Raw genomic sequence first — 12,351 nt, 5'->3', positions numbered from 1 at the left:
GACTCTAGATTGAGAGTGAAGTAGAACTGATTTTTAAATGGCATGTACTCTCCTTTTATGCAGTGTTCCCATGCAAGGGAGACACCCACAAGCAATTATACATTAACCAATCAATGATAAGGTACATCCTACATATTCCCTCCTCTTAGATAAACAGTTAACCCAATTAAAACATACACAGTTTACCCAAGTTTCTGGATGTACCCCAAATATATGGGGTACATCCCTAACACTGGTATCCCCTGATAGCCCCGATCTAGCTGAACAACATATTCAAAAATCACCCAGATCGGATCAGGGGAGTTACAGGGACTTAAAGTTTTGACCAACCGCACAGGTAACAGTAGCCGAAAAACGTTCCATACGTTTTGGCCTTGCGGTCGGTCTCTGTTCGTGGAATATAACGTCCCAAACGGCTTGCCATCCGTGGATATCCTGGTGTTCGTTAGAATCCCTATGTTTAGCTTAGTCTTTCTACCGTACGGCGGCTCGTTCTGTAGTTTCCTTCCATTGGTTCTGGCAATCTGGGGGTTTCCGCGGTGTTTGCTTGGTCGAGTGTCGGATTTGAGTTCCAGATACTCGACGACCAAACACCGCTGTTCGGGAGATTAAGATAGCCGCCGCCACGTGTTCGTCTCCCGAAATGGCGGCCACCCAGAGAAAAAAAGCATACGTGGAATGGAGTGCCAATTACGAAACGGCAACATTGTTGCGAACATTAATGGGGAACACACTTTTCATCGAATGAGCATTTCACATAAAGTACAGATCCCGCGAACGAACACATAGGGGATCTGTTACAACATATATTACAGATTACGAAATAAACCAGGGGGGGATCTGTTACAAAGCCATATTCCAGGAATACACAAATACCATGACAATAAATTATAATAGCAGCAACATCTGCAAGCTTCGGAATCTGTTCCAGTCCTAAAAATCAACTCGTTTTCAATATTCAGAGGTTAAAACAAGGGCTCAGTGAAACATTATCAGTGCCAATTAGTGGGATTGCGAAGCATTGGTTTGTTTATCATATAGTTTATTTTGGTTAAGTGCAGGGTTTGTTTATTATTTTGCTTAAATGAGACACTGTAGGCCTTGTAACTCATCTCCCGACACCATTCTTCCATTCAGCATTAAAAGGTTTAGAATGCTAAATTAGCCCTCCGTGCTGTTTGGGCTATTGAGGAAGAATTAGTCTGAACAGCAATGAGTGTCTGTGATTGGCCGAGTGTCAACTGACTGCAGCCTATCACAGTGCTTATTGCTGGTATGAATTAATATGGCTAGGAGGAAGTGTGTAATCTCTACCTTAGCCACACCTCCAGTGGGGGCCATGCTTTAGCGTTAAACTGCTTGAAAATGGTTTAACATTGACTTGAGGGACAGCACAAGAGGACTCCAGGCACTATAAACAATTCAATAAGATGAAATGATTATACTGCCTACAGTGACATTTCCAAGCATCTTTAGGAAAACCTTGAGATATTGCAAATTACATTTGTACTTTGAAATGTCACAGGGAAATTATCCTCCCACAGTTCATATTTTCGATTTCCTGCCAACATTTAGTCATTACAAATTACGTAGTACGGAGACTCCATTTTAGCACTTTGTTTACTTTTTTTTGTAAGGACGAGAGTCTGGAGGATTGTCTTAAAATAGAGAATTCCCCATTTAACCGCCTGGGCTCCCGAGGACGAAGTAATGCGCTGCGTTGCAGGCAGCAGTATGGGTTAGAAGGGTTACTACGAGAAGTGCCAAATTCTAACAGTGAATGCTTTGTGTAGGATTCCTTCTATTTACCAGACATAAAATGGGAGCAGATTTACACAGCCGTAAGAGGGGGAATTCTCATTTGAAAGAAAGCAACAATTTCCTTTTAAAGAGAAGTAGTAACAGTAAGGTTTTCATTACTACATTAATAAGACAGGCAAAACATAACTAAAGGCGAAACATTTTTCATTCAGATTACCCATTACTGCTCCCACAGCGTTGAAATCCTGTAGTTTGGATGTCTAATTGGTAACGCTCGGTGAAGATTTGTCCAAGCACTGGAAATCCAATTTGCCAGAGCTGAAGGCAGAGAGGTTCAGAGGTAGAAAGAGACCTCGTGGGGTGGGTTCTAACCGCAGAGGAGGGTTATTTCTGCACTAAACTAGGAAAAACAGAGGTCTGCTGATCCACATGACATCAAAGCTCCAGGTTCTTATCTTGAACAAAAAAAAGTCTACATGCTCATTTAAACCTAGGCTTCTGGCCTCAGAAGCAAAGGAATAAGACTGAAACTTTGAATAAAACACGAGCCAACAGGGTCTGTTCCAAGATTGCAGTTATGGTAGAGACCAATATCTTTCTCTTGACAACTCTAATGAAAGTGGTCATACACGCTATTCGAGGCCAAAATGTAATAACCATTATGACCTCAAAAATTGAGCCACAATTGGGAAACAGACTAAATGAAAGTTCCAAGTAATTAAGAAAGCATCCAGATAATGCAGATTGTCTAGTCACCAGGTCTATTGCTGTCGTGATAAAGCAGAGTATGATGATCTGATATCTCCTCGAAAAGAGACAACATTTTCAGATTTAGTCTGGTGTTGCACAGACTACAATCAATTCTCTGCTCCACCCAACACATTTTTGGGGAATTATTGGATTTTGCTGGATTTGACTTTATTGCAAAGGAACTAGCCAGGGTCTAAAACCTACAAAATCAGACGGATTAAATAAGAGGAAAAGGTTTTACCTCAAATGCACCAGAATGGACAAAAGTCATTGCACACCTCAACTGAAGGAAAAATGGCATTCACAGAATATCAGCTGTACAGAGTTAAAATATCCAAGTGTCTCACAAATGGTTTGAATATTGGTGCCAGGCTCCTGCAGTCACACCAATCATATGTGGTATTGGTCCATAATCACAAAGGAAGGTATCGTAACCTGTGCATACATTCTACCTGTGAACTGGCCATGCATCTCAAGCACCCTGTTGGAATTGGAAGCATGCCTCATACCAGGTACCTGGTGTGCATTCACCATGGTGCAGGATTAAACCGCCACATCCATGTTGTGTGAAGTGGGGGTAAAAAATGTTTTACAAATTGTTGCAGGTACTTGGGAATATTTTGGTTTTGCAACGATTTTCTAGTGCTGTGAGGAGGAGTACTGGGTGGTCCAAACTTACAAAAAGCTTTATAAATTAGTTATCTGCTGTTCAACTGGTCTCATGGAGTGGATGCAAAACCCACTGTTTGGTGCTGTTGCAATACGTATACATATTCATGCGGTCTTTTGAAAATACCTGCAAGTTTACAGCCATGAGAGCAACTACATAAAGAGATATGGCTGGCCTCTGACCCAATTACCCCAGTGACACAAGTTACTATAAATAAACCTGGTATTAAATCCTGGCTCACAGTACAGCTCAATGAACTTATTCCAAACCTTAAAGGGACTCTCCAGTGCCAGGAAAACAATCAATTTTCCTGGCACTGCAGGTCCCCTCTCCCTCCCACACCCGGTCCCTCCCACCCCCTTCAGTGACTTACCAGAGGCAGCGACGATGTCCCTCATCGCTGCTTCTTCCTCCGCCCACGCTCCTCCCAGTCACCACGTCAGCCGGCGGGGGAGACTGATTCTTTTCAATGCTTTCCTATGGGGATTTTAGCGACGCTGGAGGTCCTCACACAGAAAACCTGTGCTATGGACCAGGAAGTGCCCTCTAATAGACAGCCACTAGAGGAGGAGTTAACCCTGCAAAGTAATTATTGCAGTTTATGAAAACTGCAATAATTACAGTTGCAGGGTTAAGGGTAGTGGGAGTTGGCACCCAGACCACTCCAATGGGCAGAAGTGGTCTGGGTGCCTGGAGTGTCCCTTTTAGGTGCCAGGTTTTAACCCTCCAAATGGCATGGGTTGAAGATTAAGTACTCAACACAGTTATGGTGAGTCATTTGACAAGAGGTTAAAGCTCAGGAAAAACAAAAAATGTCCTAAATAAATAAGTGGAAAAAAACCAAATACAAATTATACCTTGCCACTACATGTATCAAACTGCACCCAGGCCTTCAAAGTGACTTAAAGCAGACTATGTTCTATTCCTTCAAAAAGGGTAACGGCACCTACTCTGAATAATACTAAAAAGGTGCACTGATTTTATATGCCACACGACTGTTAAAATCTGTTAATGTGTCTGCCTGCCCCAGCGGCTGTGGCGGTGCCAGCTTGTTCGATCTATTGTTGTGTCCTTGGCCCCAGTGGTCTAAATGTTTTGCAGTTTATCTATAGCTCTAACCTTAAACATGTAATTTTCTGTCACCCTACACATAGGACTAAGATCCTGAAATATTTCTATTTAATTAGAAAAAATGCAGCAACTAGATAAATGCTTAACTACTTACTACCTGATACCTGGCTAATCCTCCCTACGTATCTACTAGTTACACAAAACTCTGTATTGTTTCTATTGTTCTATTTTATTGTTATGCAGTCACGTGTAAGCCATTGATCCATCTATTTCATATAAAAAATTAAAAAAAGAGGCATAAGACTATCTGAGGTGATATATATTGAGCTGTTATGACCCCTACATGTATTTAATGTATCATCTCCCTTTCTTCATTCTGTATCCTTGCAATTTTATACCTCAATAAAAAAAAAAAAAGAATGACAAAAAAAAAAAAAAAAAAGGGTAACGGACTGGTCAGTCCAAGCAGCAACAGTTATTCTTCTGCATATTGTACTTTTAAAAATACTTGTAGGGTGATTGAAACACGTATATTTAAAAAAAAAAAAAAAAAAGATTTATAGCGTGTTCATTGAATCTATATCTAATAAATAACTGAATTCCTGAGTTGTGAGCACGTAGTGAGTTAATACATTCACATTTAAATTAATGTACATACCCATTGTACAGCGCTACGGAATTTGCTGGCACTATATAAATAAAATAAAAATAATAAACCTGTATCAAGAATTGTTCACTATAAATCAATCAATCTCTTTTTGAAAAGCAAAGATTACCAAATATGCCTAAAAATAAATTTATATATAAATATAAATTGGCCCTCACTGACTCGCTTTTTGTTTACCGGCTGTAACTTTCCGAGACCCTTATGCCACATAGTAAGAGCAAGAGGGCTATTTTGGATCGGTTACACAAATGAGAGGCAGTGCGTGGCGCAGATCCAGGAGCCTAGCTGTAACTTAGATCTATCACACAACTGTCACATTCCCAACACGAATCAAGCAAGGGCTCTTCAAGGTCATACAAACATTGCACCCATAGGGGGAGCGGGAGCTTGCTATGTAAAAAAAAAAAAAAAAAAAAAAAAATGAATAAATAAAAAGGGGCGGGCCCTACCTGTTACACCCAAAATACTAACCTGGTCACTGCCATGGATTACAGCCAATACCAATCAATTAAGGTGCGTAAAACAAATAACTGAGCAGTAATGAAACAAAATATCTGCAGTTATTTCAAAGGGAAGATCCCCAAGATTAAGGCTGGCAAAAGGTCATAGGAGTAGTAATTCTAAAACAGCTTGTGATCCATCTTTTGGCCACCTCTACTCTTAGGTGTATGTATTAAATGATTATATAAAAAGTACTCACCACTGCAAGCCATAGAATACTCTCCAGGGGTGAATGATAAAATAAACCTCCTTGCGGGGGAGGGATTCTAGACCTTACAGCTGTGTTGCATAAATATATGTACACAGAAGAGCTGGCAGTACAATTCTTGGGTGCACCGAGTCATTATTCTGTAGCACAAGACATACTAAGGTCTCTTGATGGAGCAATAAAAGGCAACATTTAGAATAGTAAAACATACATTTAATGTGTTTTACAGGTAATCCCCAAGATTCAGTAACGTAATATTTCAGATAGTCAGATCACGGACTATTCATTGTGTACGCCAATACCAATACTTTCCTGCTTTTACCAGTGTTTCTTGTTGCAACAGATGCTGAAGCAGAAAGCTCCATTTTGTCTCAAACCTGGACAATCTGGGACAGGCATATTAAACCAGATCAAGGTGTGTACTCAGTGACAGATGTCCACATGCCTGAAGTAACCTAGATATATCTGAAATGAGCATTTTTATACACCTGCAACCTGCAAGGACAGGAGGGTGAGATCTGAAGTTAAAGGACAGAAGACAGAGGTAATGTTACAGAAAGGGTAAAGTTGTGTGCATCCCATGTATTCAACAGACTTTGTCAAAGCTTTTAAAAAGAACAGACACAGCAAACAGTTCTTACAATGACCAGTCAAGGCTCACCAACTGAATCTTAATTTGTAATCATCACCTAACTGCCTGGGACAGGATATATGTGCGGATTGCCTTCACGGCCGGTTCAGCCGGGAATCGGATGAGAGAAAGAAAAGGAAACTCTGCAGAGTAGCTGAAGATCATATGAGTGGTTGGAAGAAGATTGACTCAGAAGGCAATCCAGCTGGGTCTCCTGTGTGGAGTACCGATGCAGGTTTTGATTTAGTAAAGGACAGGAAGTTCAAACCGTAATGAACTCCGTTGGGAGGTACTGAACTAGCATTTCTCATTGAGAAGCTGCATGGAATTGAATACTGAAAAAGGATATTGATTTGTCACTTTTACAATGCAGTATTGTGATCTATCCTAAAAGGCTTAGTTGTTTTTTTAGAGGCAGAATTAAGAATTACCTCATTGCGGATTTCTTGGCTCAGGCCCTCTGCTTGGTCAAGGGGGAAACCAGAAACCAATTCAGTGGTCAAGACATGGTCACTGCACAGCTCATCAACCACGGTGGGGACGTAGAAGAATGGATGGTCCTTCAGCAACTCTCTGATGGAACAAAGTGCGAGCAGGACACCCAGGTTTATCTTCCAGTTACTGCTTTATGGCACACGTTCATGGCATTCCAATGGTTTTTAGTTTGTGAAAATTTATGTGTGCAGAATTATATTTATGGGAATGCAGCTTCCCACAAATGCCACCACAATGATAATCAGTTCTTCTTCAAGTACATATAAACATTGTAGTCACCATTTTAAACTAATAAAGAGAATCATATTATTATTATGATTATTATTATGATGATGATGGTGGACAAAAAAAGGTTTCCTTGAATGTCAACATTTCAAATTCTGAATTTTATATTGCACAGCAAAGGATACTAAATAACCACAAACTGTTCATCCCACAATGTTTACACACTTCTTACATTTTTATGTATCCCTGAATAACACAAAATGGTGCTAATTTGTCTCATATTATACTTGGTTTCCTTTTAACCCCTTAATGGGTTAAAGTGTTCACATGCCTGAACCTAGAAGCACCTTCTCTGATGAAATTTTGCACTAACTAAAAATCAAAAGCAAAAACAAAAAACACAACATTAACATACTTAAATTTTTTAGCACAAGCTGCTTCCCTTTTATAATCGCACTCCAGGGCCAGCTCTCTGCTCAGAACGTCAATCAGGTGCTGCGGAAAGAGGCCTGGGACAAAGAAAGGAAGTTAGAGAGACATGGTGCGCACACATACAAAGCTAATTAGCAAAGTTACTCTGTATCCTTAACAACCACCGTATCTGTATTAAGAGATTTCGAAAATCCAAAGTGAAACAAGGAGAAAGGCAGTACCTTCAGGAAGAGCGTTGCTCATATTCAGAACAGTCATGAGGTTAGTCACATCACTATGGATGCTCTGAGCCACCCCAGGATACTGTACAAAGCAAGAGGAGGAAAAACAAACATTACGACACTAAAAATATAAAAATCCCCCTTACCAACAACCCCCACCCCCAAACTCTAAATATACGCACGACTACTCTGTGATAAAGGGTATTGTACTGAGTGCGTCTTAGGACATGGTGGCACATTACGTTCTGTGTTTTGTGAACTGCCCTTTGCAGAGCTCTATGTAAAGGGGCACATAATGGAGGCCTGGATGCAGCGGTTAGAAGTTTCTATATACAGCATCAAACCAGTCAGAATTATTTCCATGTTCTACTGTACTGCAATACATATTTAATAGGCTCCAGCCAATTATTCGTTTACATGCTATTACAATCTTGCCCTTACAGAACCTGTGACATGGATGTCCTAATGTAATGTAAAAACAGAATAGTTACAGCTGTTGACACTATTATACAATAGGGGCATTTCTGTATAGAATACACTATAGTGATGGCATAGAATGTCATCTATGTTAAATCTTGGATATTCCTGAACACCTTAGGAAAAACACCAAAACATGTCCCCTTCCCAATATGTTCAGAGAAGCATATCAACCTAGCACTATCCAAATGCTTGCATTGTATATAATCAACACAGTAGCTCCAGGAAAGTCACACCTACCTGAATTTTCATGGCAACCTCTCTTCCATCTTTGAGTTTGGCGAGATGGACCTGTCCAATGGATGCAGCAGCAAAGGGACGCTCTTCAAAGAAGTCGAGCTGATCTCGCCAGTTGGGGCCCAGATCTGCGTTTAACGTTTTCTACAAGACATTAACCATCATACTAATGCATGCTGTATATTAGGGATATGTAGAAACTTAAATGGCTAGTAAAACCAAAGTGGCGTGCAAGTAAATAAAGGCAGACAAAAGCCAGTTTGTGTACAAAAACAAAAATGTACAGACACTTTTTTTTACCAATGGAAGGTTTCCTTCACATAGCGGTTGTGGGTAATTTTGTTACAGATGGTGGGAGGAGGGTATGGAAGAGGGAACATTAAAAACCCATAAAAATTAGCACTGCCTTGTCAAAGAATTGCAATTCCTGGTTCATTAAATAAAACCATACATTTGCCTTTCAAACAATGAGACGCTAGAACTCACCATCATTTGCTTAATGGGCATGAAGTCTGCACTCTGACGCACCCTCTCGAAGATCTTTTGCAGCTGGGGATTGATGAAGGCATCATCTACAGAATGAAAATAATTATTATGATCTAAGCTATTCACTATAAAACCTTTTTAGGAGTACAATCTTTTTGTTCCCCCCTCACTCCCAAACACATTGAATTCATCAGATAAACTCACAGTGCTCCTCCAACAGCCATATTGAATTTCAACATGCATGGGCATAAAGAGAACATAAATACAGCATCTACAATCATTCACAACAGATACTAATCATCAACATCATCCAGAAGGTAATTCACAGACCAACTTCTCTCAGGTTTATTGTCCTTTTCAGACTTTAGTCCTGCTTTTGGGCGTGAGATTTTTGTACAAAACAGAAAATGCCGACTGTGCCTGAATAAAGTCCCCTTCAAATTTCAATCTGGAATAGATGGCATTTTAACCAGAACCATCATTACGTATCTAAAATTATTACAGCGACTCTATCCCAATAAACTATGATTATCCAATACCTAGAGAAAAACAAACAAAAAATATTGCTTTAATAGAAATGTTCACTTCCTTACTGTATCTTGTGTATGCGTTTGTTAGAATACTGTACCAATATTATGACCCTAGTAGTTTACTACTAAACAGTTATAGTAACATAGCAGTGCTAAACAATGGCTAAAGGAAATTTACAGAAGTCACTATATTCACCTCCATTCCCGGCAAATGTTCTCGCCCTAACCTAGCTACATTCTACCAAATGCTAGTCTACAGTGATAAAATAAATCTTGGTAAATGCCACTGTGTGTTACAGGTTAGAATACATTTAAAGTACTTGGAACAAGGTTCCTACTAAACTGTACAATACATGGGAAGCGGAAGCAACACGGAATCAAAAAAGGTAAAAGGAGTTTCTTGTTGGTTCTTACATTGCCACTTGCCTCTCTTCCTCATCACCTGTTCAGAATGTTCTGTTGCCAAACTTTCCACTCCCTTCCTATTAAGAGGTTTGAGGAATGCAATTTTCTCCTCACAAAACTATGATCCCTCAAATGCAGAACTGCTGGCTCTCATATCTGCGTCTCCAGGAAAACTGCATTGGATTTTGATTTACAGACAAGCCCTTACTCTTGTATACTCTCCACAAACGTACACATCCTTGCTTTTACAGCTCTACCACTATATATAGTGTTATCGGTGAAAAGTATGATGAATGTAGTACTATCCATGAAAAGGAAAATGAATGCCAACACAGAAGAGCCTACCATACAGGAACTAAAAGAAATAAAAGTATTATTTACTACAGTGTGATCAATCAGGAACCCAAAGTTTACGCTAAAATAGCCAAACCGAAAACATGGTGGAATTTGAGAATGTTTCCAATTCCGTTACACTGGCTTAACGTTGGAAATTCTCAACTCTAGGGAACTCTGTGAATGCCATGTTTGTGTATCTTTTGGGATCTGCTAGCTCATGGCCATCAGAGCTGGAACTTCCCCATTTACTGGTATTATCAGTGAATTTGTGCAAACTACTCCGAAAAAAGCCGTCATTCCAAAGTTCATTTTCACTAGACCATTAACAAAGGTAATCTTTGATCAAACATTACCTTTAATATGGCCACATATCCACCATCTCACAAGCACACTGCTTTTACAGCTCAGCAAAGACACGGATGTTGATTGTTTTGCAAAAAAAAAAAAAAATAATATTCATCAGTATAGATCAGGAGTTGAAACATTTGTTGGGTTTTTTTTTTAGTTTTAGTTTTCCCCTAACATATGAAATGGGATTATCTCCTATTGTTGTAGATTAAATATTTTTATGATGACATGGGTGTAGTGCCAGTAAGAACAATTGTTCTCAATCTGGATATTCACTATTTATTTATGACCACGCAGAGCTTACTCCAGAAATAAAATGTAAAACAGTATTTTATTTAAGAGACTCTGTAGGAACAACTGGGATGCAATGTGAAAGGCAAGCTCACTCAATGACCATCTTTAAAGGACCTATTGTCATGCAAAAGGGAGTATCAGATGTTGAAGAATGTTAAAGCACATTGCCATTGCTATCCAGCACATTTTTAGAACAAGTTATTTTTAATTAACTGCTAATCCCCAGTTTGTTTGTTTTGCAGAATTTCCAAATGTTCCGCAAAGCAGACTGCAAAAAAATCCAGCTTGGAGCAACCGTCACAACCACAACAGACAGCAGCATAAACACCTGCAAATCCATATGTAGGGGACATTATTAGCAGATTAAAACAGGCTGGGTACCTTTTTAAAGAACAGACTGTTTAAAGCAACCGCAATGGTAAAAGTACACAGAGTCCAAAAAAACAAAACTAGATTCAAGCTATGACCCATTTCCGTTAAACTATAAAATGAGGGTGTGGGTTAACGTATAGATAAAAATATAAATTTTGGAGTTTGTTTATAAATTTGTCAGCAATTACTATAAATTCACCCTGTTCAGTCAAGAGTACTGGGAGTTGGAGAGCAGGATTAACATACACAGTTTTTTTATATAGCAGTCACACAAGGTCATCATAAAAATGAAAGAAAAACAGAAGTCTAATTCAGTGGTGGGAGGACTGTTTTTTCTTTTTTACAGGCAGAACGGATTATTGGGGGACTTTTGGCAACTTAAGTGAAAAACAAACCCGTTTCTGCTCATTATACTAACCAAACTAAATATAAATAAAAATGAAATGACAAGACAAGCCAACCATTAAAATGGAAGTCAAACGAAAGTAGTTTAGTATTTTAGTTTATTTACAGCGAGGTGTGTAAATATATTTATGTATCAATATGACCATGCCCTTGGAATGATATGCAAGCATTAAGGTTCTCTCTGCTCTGGACTGAACATCTTAAAAAGGCACGCGGCATGCATGTTTTTATTTTAAAGGTAATGTCAAAGGATAGAAACACTAGCAGGGATAAATAAAAATAAAAAACACAACCTGTCACTGTTGGGCACGCACAGTACCCAGACTATTTGTTGGGCAACAAACCATTCTGCAGGCAAAACCATCACAGTGAAGCTACAGCAAGCCTGTAAACAGAGAACAGAAACGATAAATCTGGGACCCATGGGAACGTTCGATCAGCGAGTCTTTTGTAGTAATGATAAATCATTCTGCCTGTCATCTCCAAATTCTTGTAACATGGTTAATACTGGCAATATTTAGCCTGGGGTATATTATTAATACATAACTAACTGCTTCTCTCAGCAATGGAAATGTACTGGCATATCAAATACTAGCTGGAATGCAGCTATGGCAAACTGGAGAGCGGGCTTTATGGGAGACAAACACAAATTTACACAACAGACCGTTGCTGTCAAATACACAAACAGGTAGTTTGGGACTTTTACTTTAAATGGGTCAATGTGTTTAAAGCAAACTAAATTATCTGAACTATTCTTTAATAGTAGGACTGTTTCTTTAAGAGAAGAAAACCTGCACATTGCTCACCTGACAGGCATACCATTAAAACA

At 39.3% G+C, this 12,351-nt stretch overlaps 1 protein-coding gene across 1 annotated transcript in view; it reads right to left on the bottom strand.

The window, feature by feature from the left end:
• COQ8A (coenzyme Q8A) overlaps positions 1-12,351 on the bottom strand; it is a 68,748-nt gene that overhangs the window by 4,586 nt on the left and 51,811 nt on the right. Inside the window, exons 7-11 of the mRNA XM_063444055.1 lie at positions 8,833-8,918; positions 8,350-8,490; positions 7,633-7,714; positions 7,395-7,488; positions 6,691-6,832 (exon numbers count right to left, since the gene is read on the bottom strand). Of these exons, the coding sequence (XP_063300125.1) occupies positions 6,691-6,832; positions 7,395-7,488; positions 7,633-7,714; positions 8,350-8,490; positions 8,833-8,918 (545 nt within the window). The remainder of the gene's footprint in view (positions 1-6,690; positions 6,833-7,394; positions 7,489-7,632; positions 7,715-8,349; positions 8,491-8,832; positions 8,919-12,351) is intronic.

Source organism: Pelobates fuscus, chromosome 2 (genome assembly GCF_036172605.1).
Source record: "Pelobates fuscus isolate aPelFus1 chromosome 2, aPelFus1.pri, whole genome shotgun sequence".
NCBI classification, from domain to species: domain Eukaryota; kingdom Metazoa; phylum Chordata; class Amphibia; order Anura; family Pelobatidae; genus Pelobates; species Pelobates fuscus.
This window is presented reverse-complemented; position numbering and strand designations above follow the sequence as displayed.